At 41.2% G+C, this 24,951-nt stretch overlaps 1 protein-coding gene across 2 annotated transcripts in view; it reads left to right on the forward strand.

Annotated features, from left to right (window-relative positions):
* The window catches only part of MBOAT1 (membrane bound O-acyltransferase domain containing 1), a 56,903-nt gene that overhangs the window by 23,409 nt on the left and 8,543 nt on the right, over positions 1 to 24,951 (forward strand). For both annotated transcript variants that reach the window (XM_066323960.1, XM_066323969.1), the window contains exons 3-9: positions 175 to 252; positions 4,255 to 4,350; positions 14,552 to 14,607; positions 16,815 to 16,869; positions 19,584 to 19,767; positions 21,364 to 21,556; positions 24,167 to 24,270. In XM_066323960.1, coding sequence (XP_066180057.1) covers positions 175 to 252; positions 4,255 to 4,350; positions 14,552 to 14,607; positions 16,815 to 16,869; positions 19,584 to 19,767; positions 21,364 to 21,556; positions 24,167 to 24,270 — 766 coding nt within the window. The remainder of the gene's footprint in view (positions 1 to 174; positions 253 to 4,254; positions 4,351 to 14,551; positions 14,608 to 16,814; positions 16,870 to 19,583; positions 19,768 to 21,363; positions 21,557 to 24,166; positions 24,271 to 24,951) is intronic.

A 24,951-nucleotide genomic window follows, 5' to 3' on the forward strand; every position in this document is an offset into this window, starting at 1 on the left:
CTGTGTTGGATAGTCAGGCTATAAAGATACGGTGTTGTAATCCAGGTTTACTGGTACCCTGATATGACATCACATTGATGTCATTTGCATAGAAGAATATTCTCTTGGCTCTGAACTGCCAGCACTTCCAGGTAACATAGAAATTATCTAAATACTCACTTTGTTGTCTTCAAGGTATTCCATTCATCTTTTTGTCCTGGTGATGATGAACTATGGCATTATGAATATGGCGAGTGTTCCCAACATCCACAGGTGAGCTGATGTGGCTGCAAGTATGCAGCTGCCCTTCAGATAACTTCTCTGCTTTCAGGGAGAATCATGAGGGGTTTTCAGAACCACCTTCTCCTCTTTGCTTCTTTCTTTTCTCAGTTACTTGCAGGAGCTTTGTTCATGGAGTTACAGAAGCAGCTGTAATCTCAATTTGTGGTTTTTTTGGGTTGATGAATTGCATTTTCCTATTAAATCACTGGCCTCAAAATTTGACTTTAGCAGGCATAACAATTTATGGAGAAACCTTTGATTTTTTTAAACATAATGAAGTCATGTTCTCCTTGGTCTTGTATTCTTCCAGATTGCATTTGATAATCCTTTTTAATGTGTTTTCCCTGTTGCTGTTTGGCCTTTAGGTATTTTCCGCTTATTCCTCAGTTAGGTCTTTCAAATAAGGTCACTGAGGCAGCTTAGCTTAGTGATCCACAAAATGAGGTCTTGCTTTTGGTACTGGGCTTTGTGAAAAAAATAGAAAATACCAGAACTGTTACTGCTTGAAGTAGAAGCATATGATTTGGGTGTGTGACAGGTGTTTTCTGTCTCTGCACTCTCTGGTTGTTTCTGTAGCTGCTGCTGAATACTCAAAATCCACATAAATCTGGGCTGGGGAACAGAATTCCTTTCTTCACTTGTCTTCAAGGCCATGGCTGTCTGAGAATCTGATGCTCAGATAATCCTCTTGCATTCATTTCTTTCCTGAAGAGACCCCTCTCTAATATTTAAATGGAAATGCTACTTATGATTTTACAAGATTATTTAGAAGTGTGAACTGTAAAAAATAATCCTGTCTACAGCAGTTACTAGCATTTTACACTGGCAAGACAGGGTATTAAGGAGGTATTTTTTCCACCCCCTCACATAGGTGCAAAGAGTGCAAAGCCCAGAAGGCTAGAAGTAATTAACAATGTCAGAAGGAAAAAAAAAAAGAAAAAAAAAAAAAAAAAAAAAAGAAAAAAAAAGTTAATTGGACAATGTTTGTTAAAGAAATGCCATCCAGAGACCAAAATAAAAAGGTGTTAAAAGAATTGTATTATAGTTTCCTAGTCATTGTCCCTGCCCATCACTTGAGGGAAATGCAGGAGTTAGTGACTGTAGATCAGATGAACCAAGTCTACAAAGGAATGATCCACTAGTTATTTACACCTTCCTAGACAAGCTGGGGTGGCGATAAGGAAAAGGACACAACTTCAACGGAAAACCTCCTCACTTTTCCTCTTTAGCCAATTAGCCACAGTGGCTAATAGCAAAATAGCTTTCTACTGAAACACAAATCATTTGAGTTCATATAATGTTGCCCACTGCTGCAAGACAGTCATGTGTTGATTTGAGTTAATGTGAAATGGCAATCCAACTTGCTGAAAAACCTCAGGAGTTCTGAGGGAGGATTGACTTAGGACTTTTCTATTGTATTCTATTACCCAAAGCAGTGTGACTCAAAGTGCATCCACATTTTTAATTTGGGCAAAATAACAATGTATTCAAACCAGCTGAGAGTAAGCTTGAACAATGCCACTTTAAGGTCTGGACCTGTTCATACTGGGGAACAGATCCTTCAGAGTGGGGCTTCAAGACTTAGCTCTTTAGAAAAACACAGTGGAAGAGAACAAATTAAATAAACTGCTTAATTTAACCTTCATACTCTTTTCCCTGGTTATTTCTTGCTGGTTTGCTCTCTGGCGAAGCTGCTCGCCTTCAAGGCCTATAATGGACAAATTAATCCAGCATCAGAAATGCTCCCAGCTGCAGCAGCAGTTCAGTTTATCTCTCCCTGCTTGGCCTCCGTTTCAGTATAAGTGCTTTACACCTCAGCATGGAGGCTTATTTTAGATCCCTCATCCTGTCTCTCGCTCTTACATGTCTGAGCTGGGTGACTTGCCTTTGGATGGATGCTTGCCATTCTCTGCTGCTGAGAGGGGAATCCAAGGACCTTGCTGAGGCAGGACTGGATGCCTGACCCAGATAAAATATGATAAATTCTACTCTGAATCTCCTGAAGAATCTGTCATGTCCCTTCAGTCTGCCTTTCATCCTGCTGTTTGCTGTGGGCCACATGACCTGCAGGTTGCCTTGTGATCCATCACTGTCACTCACACTGCAGTTTATTAGCCCCCAGGGAGGAAAAACTCATTTCTTTTTAAACCAGCCGTAATTTGACAAAGGCCTGGCTCTTTTTCGGTTGTCTGCTGACTGATCCTCTTGTGTGATTTCACCTTTAGTTCTCCCCTGTGGTGGATGCTCTCATAGGTCCGAGGAGGGGAGCCCTTCTTGGCAATGTGTGCTTATCAGCCTCCCGAGGCTCAGCCCTACCAGGCATGCAGGATGTGCCATCTCCTTCTGTAGTCATCTTCTTTGACTCTGTCCTTGTTTGGAAAGACAGGTGTCAGCTAAGGAAAGGCAGGAGCCTTCCTTGAAATGGAGAATGTAAACCCTTTCCCTTTGAACTATTACAATTTTGAAATTAAGGGGCTCTCAGACAAAGATAAGGGAATGGGAATAACAGTTCTTTACCAGGAAAATTAAAATAAAAATGTAGGAGTACAAAAAGAAGCAAACAGACAAAAAAGAAAACCCTGACAGAGTCAGAATACAACTTGACACCCTGTTGGTTGGGGTGTTGGTAGCAGTTGGAGTAAGCCCTCCTGGAATGAAAAATGTGATTCTGTTGGAGCAGAGATGATCCTGGAGAACGGTGTAGTTTTCCTCTGAAGGTCCAGTGGTGATGTAGATGAGTCCAGTCTTCCTCTGGGAATCCAGTGGAAACAGGCTGCCTTGGTGTTCTGGCTCTCAGATTTTATCCAGGTAGGAATGCTTGGCTCCTCCCACTGGGTAGAGTGTCTCATAATGGGATGATGTAATTTTATCAGTCATGCAGTGAGCCTTAATGGTCCATTAACAGAAGATTCCCCCTGGAGGGAGGATGAGTCATGGAAGAGATAAAGAACACTGCCCCACCTGGTTTAAACAGCTGGTAATAGAATACATACTGCTGGTTACATCTTGCATTGCAGCCTAAGACAGCCTCTTTTCCCCTACATGGATAACCTCTGCCATGGAGGACACCAGTAAACCTGGTCCTGGCCTGTCCATGTGGTGCCAGCCTTTCATTCTGGTGTCCCAGCTCTCCATTACACTGTGTAATTTGCCTCATGTGTCAGTCTGTCTCCAAACATCCATCTGCCTCTTTCCTCCGCGGTGTCCTCTTTCTTGCTCATGTAAATACAGGGAGAAGTTACTTGTATGAAAGGCTGGATCTGCCCATGTTAACGCTGCAACATTTCCAGCCTTCAGACTGCTCAGTGTTAAGGTAGAATCATGCTACTGCCCTGCCCAACAGAAGTGTGCAGTCATCTTGAAACACAGAGTGAATTCGTCACATCCTACCTACGGAACGCTTCTTCAGTCGGACACTGAAGTGATCTTATAGGTCCTTTCCAATCTATCTGATTCTATGATTTTTCTGGAAGATGGTGTGCTTCAGTGTGGAGAACTGAAAAGATTAGGCTATGTGCCATCATCTCCCTTTATATAAAATCACAAGCAAAAGAATACCTTAAACTTGGAATATTTTAGTCTTTGCTAGATCTGAGGAAGAGTTTTAAATAAAGAACATTTACAGACAAATAATGTAGTGGATAACTGACATACAGTATCATCTGGTTTCAAATACTTAAGTTGGACAGAAATTTCAAAATAATATGGGAAGATGGGGGCTTTGAAAATTGAATTGTGCAACTTGAATTGATCCTATTTCTTCTTCCATTTTCCCCCATCCCCATAATGAGGAGACACCTCGGTAAGATTTCAGCTGGTATACAAAACCATTAGTCCCCTTTGAGCATTTCTTCCAGGTCTTGTAGCATAGCTTCAGACTTTTTAACCATCTGATTTGAAAAAGATCAAAACAAGCCCAACCCAATTTGAGTGTTTCTAGTTCTTGTTGGTACTTGTGTTGGTAACTATGTGCTCTGTGTGTTATGTTTTTAGGTACTCCTTTGTCGTAGCTATGGGATACCTCACATTGTGCCACATAAGCCGAATATACATATTTCATTATGGTATTCTCACTACAGATTTTTCCGGGTGAGTGAGTCTGCAAACTGGTTCCTGTGTCAATCAGTATTAGTTGATTTCAGTAAGCTGTGAGAATAATTTTTTATGTTATCTGTGGAGCACCTGCAATTTTGTTTCCCTTAAGCTTTTTCTGAGGCTTTTGTTGTGATCTTTGGGGTTTTTGTTGGGGTTTGTTTTGTTTTGGGTTTGCGTGGGAGTTTTTTTGTTTGGTTGGTTGGTTTTTGGTTTGTTTTTTAAAGAGGAATGAGCACTGTATGATTTTTGCACTGACTCATTGTTCCTACTGTTTTCTTGCTAGAAGCTGTATAGTTGGGAAGGCAGAACTTAGTTATCTAGCTAGGTTTCCCTGCAGAGCAGCCTGGGAGGATGTTGGGCAGTCTCTCCCTGGAGCTGTAGGAGTGACTTACATGGCTGGTGCTCTGCTCCCTGGTGGTCTGCCCTGGGAGGTGAGGTGGGCTGCTCTCCTTCCAGCTTCCTGGGCACAGCTTCAGCCCTGTGTCTCCTTTCCCCCATTCTGATTTTTCTTGAAGCCCCAGCTGGGAAGGTGTTGTCCAGCTCAAGCACTCCAGGGTGTGAAGGCAGGACTTGGGAAGGGCTGCCTTGCTGGTGGAGCTGGGTGAGTAACCCAGGCAGAGAGACAAGAGATCAGCACTTGGGTTGTCAGCACTGGTTCTCTTATGGGGCCAGCTTAAATAGCCCAATTTTTTGTATGCTGAGATATTTGTGAAACAGTTTTCGTACATACTGTAGTCTCTGATTTCATTCAGAGAAACAGCAGAGGATGCTTTGCAAAGACAGACAGCTAAGTCTATGTGCTTTGTTTGTGAGAATAAGGTATGCTTTTGCATGGTTTAAAACCAGTGTGCTAATCTCTATTCCACTTGTTTAATTGAATATCTGAAGACAGATTAATTAGTAACATATCATGACAAATTTCTGTAAACTCACACAGTAAGTTTTACACGACTCTTCCAAGTCTCTTTCATCTCACAGGCACAAAGTAGGAGAATGAAGGTTTTTGCTGTCTTTGTGCATGTGTCTCTCTCTTTGAGGTGGTGGGTTTCAGCATTTAATTAAACTTCAGGTGGTAGAAGGGAAGTTTCTCTCAAACTCCTGAGGTTTTTTTATTAAGGAAGTGGCAGTAATGGGAACTTATATGTTTAAAGAAATTTAGTTCCGTAATTTTTTCTGCAGTTCTTTTAATACACAAAAGCATGCCCTCAAAGAGTGTGACATACCAAGAAGCCTATGAATGGGATTAAAATGCTATAGCTCAGTGTGTGTAAGAGACAGAGAGAGAAATGTTTTTTGAGAGATCATGGTTTTCTGAATAGTGTGTTCAGAAATGCACTGTGAGGCATATTAGCTCTCTCCCTCTGAATACATTTAATAAAGATCCAGCTGAGACTGGGGGTGAAAGAAGAGGAATGGTGATTGTTTGTTATAGACTAGGTAGTGTTCTCTGCGCCCTTAATGTAAAGTAACTACTCTTATTTAATTATGAGCTTGAGGATAATAATGGTTATGAAAAAATAATGCTTGGACTTACTCTGTTATTTGATTTTGACTTGGTGCTTCAAGATACACACCACTTCCTAAACCTTGGGTCAAAAATAAAACTACCAAGTAGTAAACAAGTGGAAAATGTACTATGGATATGAACTGTACCTTCATGGTATATTTTAAAAGCTAAGAATAAATAAAAATACTGTAGTGGTATCAATAAAAACTTGCAGTCCAAAGTGTTGATCAACCCAGATCACCCTCATAAATCTGTCTTAAAACCTGCTTTTTTCAGCTGTAAATATGTGCCCATTGAAGCTTTTTGCACATACCTGAACAGTAGTGATGGGCCAGAGAGACAAAATATACTCCCTGTATGATAGGGGAGTTTTACCATGTATGATTAGCAACTGAACCTCCTCTTGCTCATTCTCCCATATTTGGTGATTCCTCATCTGTTGCATGTGGAAGTAGGGAATCACTAGGACAGGGCCTGGCTGGGAGGATGGCATCAAAACTCTCCCTCAGGGTTTCTAAAATAAGGGAGACAGAACCGTAGAGCTGTGCCCATCTCCCTCCAGCCTCCCACTGATTTGGGTGAACATTGCTGGTGATCTATACTGAGAAGGCAAGACATTGGATTCAGAGGAATCTTTAAGATGCATCAAAAACCCATCATCTGCTGACTTGTGTTTAAGGTTTCAGTATCCCATAAGTCTGGTGATATCTGGTTGCGAGGAGGAAGTTTTAATCCACATCAAATAGGCACATAACCTGTTCATTGCCATCAGCTTCCCAATGTCAGTTCCCTGAAGTGATGAGCCGGATGATCATTGTTTCCCAGCAGCAGTGCTGAAAGCCTGCTCAAATCCCTCATTTGCTCTTTTAACCTTGTGCACTTAACAACTTGCACACATAACCCTTTTCAAGCATGCTTGCAAATACATTTTTTGGGTATTTTTAGTAATAGTTGGTGGTGCTATTTATTTGGAGCCCTCCCATTTTGAGAACAGAGCTTGTAAAATGCAGGCAGAGATGTAAAGAACAAGGTAACTTTTGAGTTATATCCTAAGTAAACTGGAAATGAAAGATCAAGCTGTGGCACATCACTTGCAGGTTACAAAATAAGAAATAAGGGACTTTCTTGCTGGTGACTGGTTAATTCTTAACTCCTGCAAGGGAGGGTTTGGTCACCGAGTCCCATAGTCAGAACTGTGGTCAAGCTGCTTGCAGCTATTTCTTGATTTAAGATTTTTTTCATGTATTGCATAGTACTTAAGGGAAAACTCATTTAACGTGGCAGTTTAAATTATTTACAGGTTTTAAGAAAAATAATTTCCAGCTTACTGCACTTTGATTTTAATTACTTTTAAAAAATATGTATATATTTTATCAAATTTCTTCGTTAAACTATTTCTCAAATAAGTGGTGAAATAATTTAGAAATTTTCTCTTTATTACTTCCTCAAAAACTCTATTTGTTTTCGAATGCTAATTGTACAGTAACTGAATCCTGTGCTTCCCCCTTAATTCGAATCAGTCTTAGAGAAAAACATGCATGTTTTATTTTGCTTGGTTTGCCATGACATTTGTACGTTGCACCTGGAAAAACTAAATCCTAACTCTCTCTCTTATTTCTTCTTTATGCTAAGAGGATTATGCTGGTAAGTTGCCTGCCTATACAACTTCACAACAACAGTAATAATATCATACAGTTTGTGTTTTTTCCCTTTGTATCACAGACTCAGATAGAGTATAGCAATATGATAGCTTTAAGGAAAATTAGTTTAAAATAAAGACTCGTGATTCTGATTTTTGGAAAGCAGTAATAGATAGGGTTTCAGTCTAGCAAGGTTCATGACCAAATGCCAGTTGCATATGATCATCCAGACAAAATTCAGAAGATATGGAACTTGTGTCTGTTTAAATCCTTTCCTTGATTGGGACCGTAGAGCTTTTTAGTTTCCTCTTTGAATTCTTGCAGTGTCTGAGCAAAATTTCCTGATACTGCAGGTTATTCAGTGAAATGTCAGAGAATGATCGTGCATGTGGGAGTTTGTTTCATATATGAGTAGTGGCTGAGAGAGCTGGGGTTGTTATGCCTGCAGAATGGGAGAGGCCTTATCATTCCTTACAACTGCTTGAAAGGAGGACGTAGGAAGGCTGGGGTGAGTCACTTCTGCCATATGAGAAGTGACAGGACAAGAGGAAATGGCCTCAGGTTATTCCAGGAGAGGTTTAGATTGGATTTTAGGAGAAGTTTCTTCATGGAAAGTGTTTCCAAGCATTGGAACAGGTTGCCCAGGGAAGGGGTGGAGTGACTATCCCTAGAAGTGTTTAAAAAAGATGCAGTTATGGCACTTGGGGGCATGGTTTAGTGGTGAAGATGGCAGTGCTGGTTTGACAGCTGGACTCAATGATCCTAGAGATCTTTTCTAGTCTTAGATTCTATGATTCTTGCTGCCATTCCTTACAAAAGAGAAACTCAGTTTCTGAAGATCGCTACACACACTGGCACAGTTTTCAATCTTTTGTTGGTCTTAGAGAGACCATAGCTGAAGTATCTGGGAGACCTGAACAATTTTCCTTCCTACATGTGTCAAATCTGTAGCTTTTAGACAAATGCTTGGTGGACATCATTCTCCAGACACCACCTTTGTGTTTGCCCTATCCCAAATGCAGAGCAGCAGCAGCATTCTCAGCAAACCACCTAGAAAGGGATGATCATTGAGAGAGCCCTCTCAAAAAGCCATATGTAAGCAGATGCTTCAGTAACAAGTGTCACCTCAGGCAGTGAATTTTTGCTGAGTGGTTAGTGCTTTGTTGCTATTTTCTTCCTCTCTCAGTGGGTTCTAGTTTCAACCACAAGAGGAAAGAATAAAAGTACAGCAGCCATTTTTCACAAAGGAAATAAATTTCCCGATGAAATCAAAGATGGATGTACTCTGTTACCATGTTAAAACACAGAGCAGAAATATCATCTGGTTCTGCAAGCTCAGTTGGTTATTTTTATTTCCTTATTTTCTAAATGTGTGACACGCAGTCCATTGCTGCAGTGTCAGTTCCAGCAGGGCTGGGTAGCCCTGGGGTGCAGCTGGTCCCCAGAGGCCGTGCAGCAGTGCAGGTGCAGGGTGAGTAAGGGGGAGGTCACTCTGTTTTCTGTGTCAGTTTGCTGCTTTGCTGCTCGGATGGATGCTTCTCTACTGGAAACAGCCCTGAGAGCACTTACCATTGGATACACAGGAGCCCTGCAAGGGCTGCAGTGTGGGAACTAGGCAGAATTCAAGCAGGTAATCACCACTGGAGATCTCCATGCATCTACTACATCCTTGGGCACTTTTCCAGAAGTAAACACTCTTTTAAGTGAAATGCTTCTACCATGAAGATTTAAGAAATACTGCTTGGGAGCTTTCACACACACACACACACAAAAAAAAAAAGGCAACACATCACATGAAGGAAATTGTAGGTTGCTTTGAAGGTGGCAAGTGTGTTTAGTGAAGTGTTTTTCTTCTGATATTCTTCAGTACTTCTTTCTTTTACTGTTGTAAGCAAAAGTATGAGCTCACTGCCAGCTTGGCCATCCCCTTGTCAGCAATGGTTACTGTCACAGCAGGGTGTGACTGTGTGAACTTCTTGTCATGGCTTCAGCGCTGCAGAGGTAACCCTGAAATAAATGTTCGCTGTTTTGGAGTCTTGTCTGCTATGAGCCTTTTGACTCCACCTCCTCTCTTAGCGAAATCAGGTCAGTGGAAACTATTTCTAGCAAGCGTGTGCCAGACTTCTCCGCAGGATTACCTAAGGTCAAGCAGACTGTGCTTGGAAAACGTCTTTCCTCTCGTAAGCATTGAAGCTTGCTCAGTGCAGAAGCCAGCCTGTGATGTGGGGAGGACCCCCACAGCAGTCTACAAACAAAACATCTTTACTTCCACTGGCTTGTGCTTCTGGCAAATTTATTGCTTTGGGTCAAGCTGTATTTAAAAATTATATTAACTGGTATGTTTTCATTTGGAAGGTTTATTTAGGGGAGTAAACCCCTCTATTGAGCATTCTCTGTAAACAGTTGCATCTTAGTCTTGTGTTATTTTCAAGGCATCTAATGTGAGGTAAACAAAAACCCAGAGCTGTTGTTATTTTATGTTAGATGTGTTGAAAAATAAAATTGTTCCTGGGTCTATTTCTTGATTTTTTTTTTTAAATTAAAAGTTGGCCACTATGTCTTGTGTGTAGGAGGTACTGTGCAGCTACAATGCAAGGTTGCACTCATAGCCAATATATAAAACGTGGGAAGGGAAATCACACCACACATAAATCAGATCCTGTGTTTCTGTGCTAGTTTGTAACTGGAGTTGATAGGACAGGTGGAGGGGGTGTGGAATCACCACTCAGCATGTGGCTGCAATGCAATTGATAGGTGTTCAAATGTAATGGATTGCAAGTTATTTAGGCTTCTAAATGTGTTTTATTTCAAATGCTTCCTTTCTAGGCATAAGTCTTTGTGCTTCATCTGTAAGTGCAAGTGTAGTGGGTAGATTTTCTTTTTAAATTCAACCTAATTGCTCCCCCTCCAAAAACCTGTGCTTCGTAAAATTTGGGAGTAAGAAAAAGGATTGGGACTTTTATAGTTTCGGTAATTTCCCTTCTTATTTTTAGCACTATTGACTTTTTCCAGTAGAGTCTAAGGGTTAAAAAAGTATCATGTTGGAAACCATTGATTATATGTGATATGGTTCTGCATTTAATGTATTAACTTACTCAGTGTTTTATTGCTGTTTAAAGGCTGCCTGAAAGCTGAATAGAAATAGCCATTCAATACTCTGATATTTCAAAGTTTTAATAATCAAAACTCACGTTTAGGAATTTGTGATTCTTCCCTCCCTGCTCCCTGCCCTTAAGGGAGGGTTCCAGTAATGTCATTATTTTGTTTTCCTGCAGCAAAGACATGGTTCCCCTGAGATCAAGTTAGTGGGGAATGGTGGGCAGGAGGAGAGGAGGAAGGAAGATGCTCCTAGTTCTGAAACATTGCTTGCCCTATGTGTGAAGTGCTGACTGATACCTGACACTGAGCTCATGAAAGATTTAGTGTGTGTCTTCCCATTGCCACTCTACAGCAGGTTTCCACCTTCCTGAGTAGGGTAGAGAAGAGATCACAGAAGCATTAAGGTTGAAAAAGACCTCTGAGATCGTCCAGTCCAACTTCTGGCTGATCACTGCCATGTCAACTAGGCCATGGCACTGAGTGCCACATCCAGTTATTCCTTAAACACCTTCAGGGATAGTGACTCCACCACTTCCCTGGGAAGTCCATTCCTATATTGAATCACTCTTTCTGTGAAAAATTTCCTTGGATGTCTAACCTAAGCTTCCCCTGGTAAAACTCAAGTGAAGAGATCGACTCACACCTGGCTATAGCCTCAAGCAGTTGTAGAGAGCGATAAGGTCCTCCCTGATCCTCCTTTCTCCAGACTGAACAATCCCAGCTTCCTCAGTCACTCAACATTGGCCTTGTGCTTAAGACCCTTCCCCAGCTCCATTGCCCTTCTTTGGACATGCTGCAGCCCCTCAATGTCCTCTGAATTGACTGAATGCAGGATTGGAGGTGTGGCCTCACTGGTGCCAAGTGCAGAGGAGCAATCACTGCCCTGGTCCAGCCAAGATGCCGTTGGCTTTTTGGCCACCTGGGCACACACTGGATCTTGTTCAGCTGGCTGTTGACCATCGCTCCCCCAGATCCTTTTCTGCTTAGGCCACCTTCCAGCCACTCTAGAAATTATGTATGACACGAAATATGATGATGTCATGAGGGAGAATAGGAGGTATCTAATGAACTTTGTGGCTCTCCTTCCCACTCGCCTTGACAGACACATCACTTTTGTTCTCCCTTGTCTCCTCTGGAGCTGGGATTTGAGGGAGAAAGACTGTCCATCTTTTCTGGTTAAAGTGCAGGGAATGCTTGTTCTGTTGGCTGACAGTGTGCCATCAATGAGGCAATGAATTCCTAATATAGATGAGGAGAACCTCTCTCCTCTGTGTTTATATGTAGTATGACTTCAGTGCAGGCTTTACTTCTGCTGCCCTTCGATTGTTTGCACTTTGGTTCTCTCTGGTTTACCACAGGGGCCTTGTCTAAGACAAGTGTCTAAATTTAGACACTTGAAGTCATACGGTTTTGGCTCAGAGCCCGAGGTCTGAAGTTACCCACTTCAATATTGGCGTGAAGTGCTTGCCATAAGAAACATATGCAACAAATTGAAGCAATTTGAAACAAGTGTTAATGTTCCCCCATAAAGCTAAAAAGGTCAAACACTGTCAAAATAAAAATTTGTGTTTATTGCAGTAAAACCGCTTGGTTAAGTGACAGCCTCTGTCTCTCCTAAGGATTAAAAAAAAATCTGCCTTTTCATATGCTTAAAAGATTAGGATTTATGTATCTTTGAAAGCAAAGCTAAATTTTGTGTGAGAAAATCTACTTTGAGAAACAGGATATTGAAGATAAGGGTAAAAACAGCTTATAAATATCTTTTCTTGAAAGATTTATTGGAATAAAGTTTAGAATTACTGTTTGACAGTATTGTTGGAAGGTGAAATGTCATTGTTGAATTTGTCCATTCCTTAGCTACTATCAGTGGTCTAGGTGACCCAAGAAGAGCTGCAGTACAAACCCCTCTGTTACAGTTGTATTCAAGTTCTGTGTATATTCTGAATTTTTTGTACAAACTTCTTTTTGTTGGCATTTCAGTTAGGGACTTCTGAAATTATAAAAACAGTTCTAATTAAGTAATTGGTTCATATATTGTATATTCCGGTTTTGGGTAGAAAATGCCAATTACCCACACAGAATTACTTGTGAGTACACAGAATTACTTGAAAAAGACCAACCATATTAAGTGTTAAAAAAAAAAAAGATACCACTTAGAATGAAGTAATGTCTTTTGCCAGTATTTGTGTGTTTACCATGCTCAGCCTATGAATTATCTGTTTGATTTACATTAGTGGGATAATCAGGTTGTAAACAGTTTATCTTAGCCTTTGGGTTTACATTTGACTGTAACCAGTTGGTCGATTTAGTCAAGGATGATCCAGAATCTCTTGAAAATCTCTGTTAGAACGTAAGTATTTGACTGTTATTTTAGACAGAGATGTCACTGAATGTAAGTTCCACCTTTTTTTTCTTTAACTTGAGAAATCTGTGGGACAAATGCAATGCTTGAACTAAAAAAAACCCATCAACGTTTTTCTTTAATTGTATTCCAGAAAATATATTACAGTAGTTAAAATAAACAGCTGTAATGTTTGGTGTAGTCATCTATGTCTCTTTCAAAAGTTCCATATACTAGTCAAACTACATAAATAGTTAAATAAATGTGTACAAACTCGAGTTTTCATTTCTAGGTTGAAGACCTCATTTGTGTTCAAACAGAAACCTCCATCTGGTTAATGTTGTTAATTTATTCTCAAATGGAGAAACAACCCATTGTATTAATCCTCAGTGAAGACAGGTCTCTTTGGTGGGACTGGTTTTGCATACAGTCATCACAACTAATGCTTTTAAAATAGTGGTGTATCCTCATCACCCATTCCCATCTTGTGGCTGTTATGGTTGTGAGAGATCTGGGCACCCTGTGCTGGTGTCCCCAGTGGCAGAGAGATAGGGACAAGCAATGTGAGTGGTTTGCAGTTTCAGCCACAGTTTGCAGATGTTCAGCGCCAGGTTTCGTGTTTAGGGCACCACAGCCAATGGAGGAAGTAGTCAGTTGTTCCCCACGGTTTTCCTCCCATCTTTCCTCTTACCTTCCTCTAAATGTTCTTGGCTGTGTCCTTTATCCTCGTGGGAACCAGCTCCTGATGCCACCAAGCTGGGTTTAGTGTTTTTCCCCATTCCTTAGCTGCTGCAGGTCACATTTGCCTTCATTGCCAAGAAGCTCTTTAAAGGTGGATACGGGAAGTATGAGTGGCCCTACAGGGAATAGTGGCTATTTCTATGCTGCATGTTTAGTTGGCACCAAAGCTGCTGGGTGGCTGCAAGCCTGGCTCAGGTACAGCCAGCTCCTTTTTCCAGGGGCTCCAGATCCTACATGCCCATACACTCCCAGCTGGATGGCGTATCTCATACAGGCTGTTCACAAGGCAGCTGTGTGGCCAAGAAGCAAGTGGGAAACTGCTGTGCTGACAGCTATTCTGGTATTTGCACACAGTCCTAATTGATAGAGCTATTCATGTGGGGAAATAAGCATCTGTATCTGCAGAGTCAACATTTTTTTAGGGCACTGAGGAGACAGACAATAGGAGAGGAACAGTAAGAAGAGCCAGAGCTGGGTTACAGCATCACTGCTGTATTCTAGTCTTGCATTTTATGGGGCTTCAATTTGGTCTTTGCCTGAAAGGAAGCTCAGTGGGCTGCAGAAGCTGGTATGTCCTGGTGGTGTGATTTCTTCTGAACTACAGTTTGCACTGCTGCACGATAGGGAGACATAAAATAAGGCTTTGTGTGCACTTAGCAATTAAAAATTCCAGTGCAAGTTACTGTGGGGTTGTTTTGAACCCAGGCAATTGTCTTATGCCTGAGTGCCTCCTTCAGCTTTAATTGGATGTTTTCCACTTGTTGCTAATACAGTTATGCCTTTTAAAGGCATAAAGACATTCAGTGAGAAAGTTAGGAATAATCTGTATTACAAGACATGTAACTGTTGTTTCTGTCTTTGTTATAGTCCGCTGATGATAATTACACAGAAGATCACAACACTCGCATGCCAGCTACATGATGGTAAGAAAAGGAATCTCTTCCCATGTCATGAAGACAGCCTTTTTATTCCAGTGCATTCTATGGTTGATTTATGGAGTGCATGAATGTAGTTCAGTGAGTTGTTCCAAATGAGGAGGAAAAAAAAACACTTTGTGGAAGGAAATGTGAAACTTAAAGTTTTGATCAGTTTTCAGGATCAAACTGCCTTTGCAATATCAGAGAGACAACTCTTTTCCCCTTTGAGTATTCTACTTCCTTGGAGCCCAATTTGGATTTTTGCTAGTACCAGTATGTCCTGTTTAGATGCTACAGTGTATCTCCATTAAGTTCTCTGAAGCTGTTACTGATTCTCAGAAGTCAAGAGTTATGTTTGTTGAGTAGGTTCAGTCATTAATGTTAATTTAGCAAAAAAAAAAAAAAAAAGCTAGCACTGATATATTCAGTGGTAATATACTCCATGAGTTGTGAGAGATAGAATTCAGTAGCTTTTCCCCAGTGCAGAGACAAGCACAGTTGCAAGCAAAATAACATTGTCCTCAGTCTTGTGCTGTGCTGTGACAAAGAGCACTATTATTTCCCAGTAGAACGCCTGTGTCTAGTACAGTGCAAAGGCTGAAAATGTCAGTAGCATTATTGCTTGTGCCTACTGATGTTGCAGTGCAAATTTCTGATGGTCTGAGGCCCACTGCCTTACAAACTGTGGGTGACTGAGTAAGTGCCTTGCTATAGAGTTGTTGTGGGCAAGGATTTAGGTGATGGCCACGCAGGGGGCTGGCATTGTGTGCAAGCCAGGTTTGCACAAGTGAATCTAATGCTTTTAGCTGGCTATAATAGTTACAGCTGGAAGCTTGGCTAATTGACCGTGATTTGGCATTCTTGTTGCTGAGGCTTCTCTGCTTCTATAAGTTGAGTCAGCTCAGGTACTGCTGCAATTCCATAGCAATGTGCAGCTGAGGTACACACCTAGGGTGTTGAAGGTAAATGAACAGACAGAAAGGAAAAAGACAACAGCAGAGGCAGGAGTGTTTTAAACAGACCAGAAATCCTACAGATTAATGATGGTGGAAAATGCTCATTACATTGCAAACATCCATATATGGAGCAGTTGATCTAATGACAGCAGCTTGCCATTCAAGCATCAGTGACAAATTTCTATTTGTAAAAATTTAACACAGCTGTCCGTAAATGGAAACAGACAAACAAAATACCCAGTCCTTTAAGTAATTAAGTGCTAATTATTTCTCTGAAATTCAGGCCCTCCCAGTATTTATGAACTGAAACAGTGGAGAGAGAATGGAAATGAGCAGCTTATCAGCAGTCATTGTGGGATGTGGGTCCTGTGTGTGTATTGGTAATTATGACCAGTATGTTTAGAACAGTTTGGTACAGTGTCAATTGGTGCCAAGCTCCTGATCTTTTGGGGCTGCGCACATGGAGCTGTGCACATGCTCCACATCAAGTGCTGTGACTTATCCCGTGTAATTCTGCTGAAGCCAGTGGGATTCCCTGCAGTATGTGCAGCTAAAGCTTTAGGGTGAAAGCTTTGAGGTACGTTCTACAAGCAGCATCTGTTTACCACTGGCCATTACACAAGATTTTTCCATTGTTTTCCGGGGGACATTGAGTCTGTGCACTACCTCTGGCCCCAAAGGTCTCGTGCACGCGACAGGAGGTCACCCTTCCAGTCTGTACCATGTACAATTCCAGATTATTACTGGTGTGTATGTTTAGGCTTGCTCCAGCAGCAGGCAGCTGGGCTGCTCGTTGACACCAGTGGAGCTGCTGTTTCCTGAGTGCCTGTTTCCCTTCCCCTGCCCACTCCTCCTGCTGTGAAATGCTCCATTTCTCACCAAGGAGCCAGCAGGAGGCTTGCGCTTAAATGAGCCAGCAGCTTCTGGCAACAGAGGTTTTTCCAGCTGGGGACAGTTTGTAGAGGCTGTTGGGGGTCGCCGCCAGTTGGTGGCATTGGCACTTCCATTGTGTATGTGGGAATGCTATGGCTGCTCTTCCTGACTGTGGAGCCAGGGTGAGAAAGGGGGAATGAGGTAAGGAACTGGGTGAAGAGGTAGAGTAGAACTTGACATAGAAGTCAGGGATTGAGATGTATTAAAACCACCCGTGACAAAGAAATTTTGAAATTACTGCTGTAGAAATTTATTTGTGGAGTGCAAGCATAAGGCTTTTACTGTTTGTCTTTTGGAAAGATCTAATCTGCCTTTTCTTTCCAGGAATAGGGCGACAAGCTGAGGAACTCACTGCTGAGCAAAATCGGCTTGCTGTAAAGTAAGGATGTAATTCTCTGAGTGATTTGTGTCTAATTTCTTCCAGAAAAGTTGAGTGTTTAGGTTGTTTGTTATTTGATCTTTTGTTTTGGTTTGGTTTATTTTTTTTTATCATTGCAATGTCAGGGACAACATAGTAGCCCAGCCATGACAATGTTTCCTGCTACTTTCCAGTCCATGAGATGCCAAAAAGTCCTACATGCTTTTTCTATTTGCTTGAGCAGTTTTGGTTCTGTAATGCTGCTGTCATTGCCCTCCTTACACAAACATGCCTTCTCCCTTATATTCCTTATTTCTTCAGTTCAGGACTTCTGCCTTTATCACCCTGTGCTGGTCAGTAAAGCGCTGAAGTACTTGGCAATGTCTCATTGACTTAAATATATACTCCACAGGCAAGAGAACAAGTCTTTGCTGAATTAACTCTTTTAAATTCAGGCTAGGACTATACTATACAGATTTGTTGGCTGTTATCTTCATCTGATCTGTGATGTGCTATTTTTCTAGGTAAATACTCCTTCCCTGTCAACAACTCACTGCATAGTAAAAAGCCATTTTGGTTTGAGCCTAATACTTAAAGTGCTGCTTTTCTTTGCCATAATTTTTGAATGCTGGATTTTATTTTTTCTAGTCTCCTTCCATAATGTTAATACTCCTAGTTCTTCACAATATGTAACTAGTCTTCTCATTTTTCATATGGAGAGAGCACCTCTTTAAGCACCCTTTTTTTTTTTTCTAGCTTGTCTCTCAATACAAGTGCAACATGGAATTGAATTGGTGTGGGAATGGGTTTGTTTTGGCTTTTTTTTTTTAATGAAGAATTAGTGTTACAGAATTACTCTTAGAACCATAACTACTTTTCACCATGATATGTTTGTTTAAGGCCAAGGAAATTCTTTCCTTCATTTCCAAGGCAGAAGATTCAGCCATCAGAAAATCTGCCTATGAACTTCAGAAAGTAAGGGAGCAATTTCTTAAAAAGCAAAAATCTTGCAGGTAGCCTTGTATAACTTTGCTGTGACCCCATAGGGTCTATTTTTAAAGCTCACAGCATAATTTTTAAGTGTACTTGGCCCTTAATTCTAGTCAAATTCTCACCAAACAGGCTTGGGTTTTTTTCCTGTACAGTAGATGAGTTCATAATAGAAAAGAAGATGCCAGTAGCTTAAGTGTTAGTGGCAGACAAGTCATAACTGAAGAGTTTTAAATCCCCTTTGGTAATACAGCCTTTTGTCTTCCCTCCTGTTCTTGGTCCGTTTTTGTTTCTCACTCATCCTCTGTACATTCCTTCGTGCATTGCTCATGTCTCCCCACCCAACCACGTGCAGAATCCAAGTTGAAACTAATGACTTTATTTTTAATCTTACTGTTGAGCTAGGAAGCCCACATCCTGGACCTGATTTTTCAGGACAGAAACATGACCCTTACCCCAAATTGTTTGCTGCATCTTTCTGTGAAATGCTTTTGCCAGAGAACATACCATTCAGGCACTAACTTCTACAATAACCAGTAGGGTGAATGCAGAAAATCCTAATGCTAATCTAACTGTTTATTCAAACTAATTCCACTTCAGAATAGAAGTAGGCAACAGAAAATGTTTAACTGTTGCTTAGTTTTTCTGTTAGAAATTTGTTTTAGTCATAAGGAATTTTAAGTGTGTTTTCATTACGCGTGTTCATCTGTGTCTTGGGCAGGAGAGTCCTCAAGCACTGTGCCCAAGTTTGTGTTCTCATCTGAGGGCTCCATGTTTACTTGAATGGTGACTATTAGGACATTGGTGGAGAGCACTCACTCTAATGCAGTGCAGGACACAGTGCACAATTTGGATGTTGGCATTTTCTGCCTATAAAAACCCCGAGCCTAACAATTTACAAATTACGCTACTGCTGAGAGGCCTTTGCATCTTTCTTTTTCCATCCTACTGATCTGTAGCAAGGACCGTGGGCCTCCTTCATTTTACAATCAAATTGCAATTGTTACAGCCCCAGAAGGAACTGGTGGGATATGCACATGCAAAATGGAAAAAAATTAATGTGACAGACTTTCTTTGACTTTAATCTTCAACCGTCTTTCAATTCATGTGATTTTTTTTCCCCCTGAGTTCCTCTTCCTGTTCATGGTGCAATACAGGCAATTACTTCCTTTATTTGAACAGTAGGAGAGAGTGCTTCTTCACTCTCTTCCTGTATGTCTCACGTGATGCTTCCCATTTTTTGAAAGCCTGGACTGAAGAGTGGATGAGAGCTCCTCTCAGGACTGAGAGCCCTGGTTTTAGAGACTCCCTGCCCTGTGGTTTGAATAACAAGGCAGCATGGTCCCTGACATCCTGGACAGGTGTCCAAAACCAATTACCAGCTTCTCACTCCTGCTACTGCAGACCTGTCCAAAATGGACAAATTTATTACTGTTTTTAGCTAAAAAGTTTCTAAGAATACAACTTTTCAAATCTTTAGCATTAGTTCACCTGTAGTTTAAACACTTCCATGTTACCTTTGCTCTGACTGCCATCTACCAGACATCACCAGAATATGATGGACTGTTTCATCTTTCCCAGAACAGATCTAGAGAGCTTTCAGCTGGGGGGAAATGGGTAGGAAAGAGGTGAGAACTGAGGCAGACAGTGCAACAAAAAACACTAGTGAAAGCCTTTGCTGTGTTTTATCTTTTTGTTTGTTTGTTTGTTTGTTTGTTCTGTTGTGTGTGGCTGATTTTTCACAGGTCAAGACCTTCTTTACTGGAGTATTTAAGTTACCTCCTCAATTTTATGAGCATCATAGCAGGGCCTTGCAGCAATTACAAGGATTATATTGCCTTCATTGAAGGGAGGCATGTGCACATGAAACTGTTAGAAGTGAACTGGAAGCAGAAGGGTTATGACAGACTTCCTGATCCTTCTCCAACTGTAAGTTTTAAAATGACAAAAATTGATTGCAAGGGCCAGGAAAGTACAGCTTTGTAAATGATTCTCATAATTAAAAGCTAATAAGGAAAACCAGTTTTGGGTTATCTTGCCAGTAAAAGTTACAGTGAGTTTTTTCTGTGGGTGGCTGCTGTTTTTATCACAAGGTCAGGGATGCAGGGGCTAGTGAATTCAGCAAATGGTTTTGGCATGCAAAACGGGTCAGTTGTTGGTGGGTGTCCTTTGTACAGTGATGGGAATAGGCTGCAGGTTCTGACAATGACAAGTGGCAGCTCAGCTCCAGACAGAAGAGGAAATGTCAGAAAAAAACCAAAAAAGTCAAATCTCCCCCATAGTGCAGGAGATGTTGGAAGTACATGAGTCACGGCCGATCAGAATCTGTGGCCTGTCCAGGTAATTTGCAAGAGTATCTCACACACTTTAGGATGACTCAAGAAGTAATCCTTTCACATAGTTTTAATGCTAATTTTGTTTTATATATTTTTTAATATTACTTAAAACCTCCTTATAAAATAGCCTTTTTTAAAGCAGGATTGGGTAGCACGAGGTCCAGATTTCACTCTCTTATCTAAGGTGACACTGGATGTGTAGCTTTGTGAATGAATGCAGAATGTCCCCTCTGAAGTTGAGAATGTGCTTTTGTATAATGATTCCTGTTGCACACAGTTGTCTTCCTAGTGACTCTAGTGGTGTTAGTTCTGATTTATGTTAGTCTGACTGAGGTCAGAATAAAGCCTATATTGTGGAGGATGCAAGTCAGAAGAGAATATTAATATCTGCATAAAAACCCACATTATTCCAGAATTTGGAGAATACATAAAAAGAGATCAAAAATCAAAAGGATCAAAAAATACGTGGTTGTTTTAATAGTATATTGCATTTTTTAAACCTTTTGAGAGCATGAGTCAATTTTCACATGGTATCCAAGTGCCAGATAAGGTTTTAATTAAAACTGGATCAAGAATGGTTTACTCATGGTGTGTATTTGGCAACAAGCTTTGAACTACTGCTGTGATTGTCAATAATGGTGTGTAAGAAACTAGGGAGCAGTAGTAGAAAATGTTGTGACAGAGCACATACCCTGCATCATGAGTACAGGTGTGCTGCAACAACACGAGGCTTTTTGGACAAGTGACTTTTGGCAAGACTTCTGGGTGGTAGTTGGGTAGTAGGACCTACTGTTGCACTCAAGATCAGTGTTTTTGGGTTAAGGAGGACCCAGCCTTAATTCCAGGGGAGGACAGTACATTTAGAGAGTTCTGCTTTCCACAGTAGGGCTTGGTTTATTTGTTTCCTTTCCTGTTTTAGAATCTCTGCACACTGATATGGAGTCTGTCATGAAGTTCATCACTGATTTTGACTTGTGATTGTCCTACCTATCTATAGGTAGTTCAGTAAACCAAATTAAACTAGAGCTGTGACTCTGGCCTTTTCTTGGTCATCTCTTCTAAATTAATTAGTATCAACTTTGTCATTATGGTTCTTGAGGCCCATTGTTTTTGTATGCCATGAGCACTGCCTTGTTCTTCCCCTTAAGCAAATGTTTCTAATGAATGTTTCATTGTTTGTGCTTTTTAGGGAGCAGTGATGTACAAGCTGTGTATCACACTAGTATCTCTCATTTTATTCTTGACGCTTACCAAGAACTTCCCTATGGCATATATTATTGATAACGAATTTCTTGATAAAACTCCCTTCTTGTCAAGACTTGGTTACCTGTATGTTGTAACACAGGCAGCAAAACCAAAGTATTATTTTGCATGGACGTTGGGTAAGTCTGGCTACATTATATAATTTTGTGTGTAGCAAATAAGTTCCTAAATTGGGGAGGGAGTCTGGAACCTGGGATGGGGGGAAATAAAATTGTCCCTAGACCTGTAGTTCACATGAGGGATGTGTTCCTTTAGGCAGGGGACCCTGTGCATTGCTGGGGGGCTGATGCTCATCAGCCTTGCCTCCAAAGTGCTGTGGGGTCCTGTATATGGCTTGGCTTTGAGCAGTCCAGAGAAGGGATTGGAGGACTGTGGGGAGCAAAGGAAGTGTTGGGAAGGACCAAAATCTCTGCAAGGAAAAGGGAGAGGAGAAGTAAGAGGGCTCACTAAAGAGGGAAGCAAATTTTTTCAGGAGCCAGCTAGACTGGTGGTCAAAATAATCTTTGTCTCTTTTACCTTGTTTTACAAGTCACATTTCACCATCTATGTGTGAGGAGTCAAATCCTTTAGGCCAGGCTGCAAATATCTTGGATTATTTTGCTGGTATTACAAGACACTGTGTGTAGGGGAGATCCTGGAAGTCCAGCAGGCAATGCATCTACCTTTGAAGCTGAACAGGGTGTCACTCAGATAGGATGGAAATAGCCAGGGAGATTCATTGCAAGGCTGCGATAAACTCCTGGGAATAAAACTGTCAGATTCAGGGAAGGCAGCCAGGACTGGCATGTGTGGGATGGGAAAGGCTTTGAGATAAAGAATGCCTTGCTCACAAACTTACTTTTGTGGGATCCGATGTTAAATTGTTGCTTGCATTTTTTTCTGGCATTATAATTAACTGGAAGTCTGTTATTAAAGAGATAAACTGAACTTGCATTTGTGACAAGACCAAGCTGTAGAGGCTGTAGAAATGTCTTCCAAATGAGGCAGTTCACGGAAAAGTATGCATTGCATAGTGGAGGCTGAGGCCTTCTCTATTCACATCCCAAATCCAGGCAGCAGAACAGCAGGCACTTTATCCTTTTTTATCCCTTCCCAGTTTTGCTGCTGGTGGCATGGCCCGGGGCATTACAAAAGCCCTTGCTGACACGGGCACGCCATTGTGTGCGAGCTGCGCCGCCGGATTCCTCCAGATCCTTGGGGGAAAAAATAAACTTCTCGCTGCATTGGCGATAGTCCTGGGAACACGCCTGCAAATCTAACTCCGAGCTGTCAGTGAAGCCACTTGGGCTCCGAGGGCCTCCATCCAAGGAGCCGTGGAAGCCGCACACAGCCCGAGCGGTTTGAGTCCACAGGGAAAGGAAGCTTTTGTGAGCAGCTTCATCTTTGTGTGCTTCACACCCTGCTCTGCAAACAGCAGCCTGGTCTGCTACATAATTATTGTTCATCCAGTGATGCCTGGTTTCTTGGTTTTGCCAAAGAAACACTAATTATTTGGTCCCTGCTACCCTTGGAGCAAGGAGGAGCAAACCCAGGAGCTCACTGGTCTCTGAGGCTGGGCAGGATCCTGTTGGCCAGCTTCAGGCAGGGTTGTTTATTGTTTCAGGGTTTTTTAAACAGGGAGAAAATTTTAAGAAATGGAGAACTTTCTTTCCATCAGTAAAATCTATCTCATTTAGGAAAGTGGAAAACAAACCAGAAAGTTTCAGGATGCTTGTTTGTTTGTTGTTAGTCTTGTTGCTTGTAATTAAGTTCCCTCCTTAGTTTTGTGCCCTAGGGCTTCTCCATGAGCTTGTGCAGTACTCACAGCATTTACAAAGTAAAATCAGTTGTCATTCTTGGGGAAGAAATGCTGACCTTTTTAAAGAATAACCAGGCTTGTATTTTGTAAATGACCTAGAAGGAAAAGCCTTACCTGTGTTTGCACTTCCCTTTTTTTTCCCAATGATTCTCAGTGTTGGCTGCAACTAGTGATCCAGAGACAATAATGAATTATCCCTTCTGTTTTCTTAGCTCTCCAAGTATGTATTTCTAGCAGGGGCACATTGAAATCAGAGTCTTGAGACCCAGTGATGAGGTTGACTCCCATGCATTCTGAGAGAGGAGATGGTTGACAAGAGTGCATCAGTGTGCAATGCCTACTCTTATCCAAACTTTTAGTTGCTTTAAAGTAGCTAAGTATGTAACTGAAGTTACTCAATATTTGGTTCATAGAGGTTTGAGGCACTTCAGTGAGACACTCAGCAACAGGATTAGGCAAAGGCTTTGTCTGCAGAATTCTGAATGGCAGTCTTAATTAACATAGCCATGTTGGAATTCTTAATAGAAATAATAAGCATGTCTTTGAGATATTATTATTATTATTATTTTAATTCTGGAAAATGCTGTGACATCCAGGTGCCCTTTTGAGAAAAATGCTCATTCATTTTATGGCAATATCTGTCTCAGATGAATAATAAAGGCCAAATAATAGTAAAAGTGATTTATATTCTTCGTTATTTTCTTATTTTATTTCTTCTGCACACGGAGTAGCTAGTCTTTCTTCTTGAGGAAATTACTCTTGTGTAGCCTCATAATAATGCCCTTTTGCAAAGAAGAAGCTTCTCCTAGAAAGAGAGGTTGCTAAATCCTACAAAGCTGGCTTAAATGTTTGTTTAGTGCCATACTGACTTGTAAGAAAACATGTCTCTTCCAGCAGTCTGATTTTGACCTGTTTTGCTTTGACATTGCAGCAGATGCAGTCAACAATGCAGCTGGTTATGGATTCAGTGGAGTTGATGAGAGAGGCACTTTCCGCTGGGACCTGTTGTCCAATTTGAATATCTGGAACATTGAGGTGAGATAAAGGAGTGGCTGCATTGGCATAATTATACAGAAATGGGGATGATAATGGGTAAAGGCCTTACTGAAAGGAAAGTAAATCTATGCTACCAGGCTGCTCCTCTTTAGCATTGAGAGGTTTTGTATTTTATCTGTTGGACAGATAAAAGGCATCTGTCTCACAGGCTTCCTCACACTCTGTATTCAGGTTGTATTTCTAAATAGTTTAGTGAGGGCTAATAAATAATTATATCAGATATTTAATAAATGAGCAGTTAATTACTGTAGATTATGGCTGAGCTCAGTGGGTCAGTAAATTGTTCACAGCTATGATTCTTCACCATCTGTGGTGTCTTCTGTTTATTTACTTCTAACAATCTTTCACTTTTGTAGCCCGGTTGAGATGAGTGGTGGTAGTGAAGGAGGCTGCCACAAGTGGCACAAACATGTGCAAGGGCTGAACTGCCTCTGGTACATGGAGAAAAGCAAGGGTAGGAGTCATAACAGGTACAGACCAAGCAACCTGAGTGGGAGCTGACAGGGGCACACAGAGCCTAGATGGGTGCTGAGGTTGAACACCATGCAGCGAGGCACAGTGTTTCTCAAAACATCTGTCACTGCTTCCTTGTGACTGCTGCATACTTTTAAGATCCATTAGCCTTTCAAAAACTATTCATGTTTGTGTCTCTAATGCAAA

Source organism: Sylvia atricapilla, chromosome 1 (genome assembly GCF_009819655.1).
Source record: "Sylvia atricapilla isolate bSylAtr1 chromosome 1, bSylAtr1.pri, whole genome shotgun sequence".
NCBI classification, from domain to species: Eukaryota; Metazoa; Chordata; class Aves; order Passeriformes; family Sylviidae; genus Sylvia; species Sylvia atricapilla.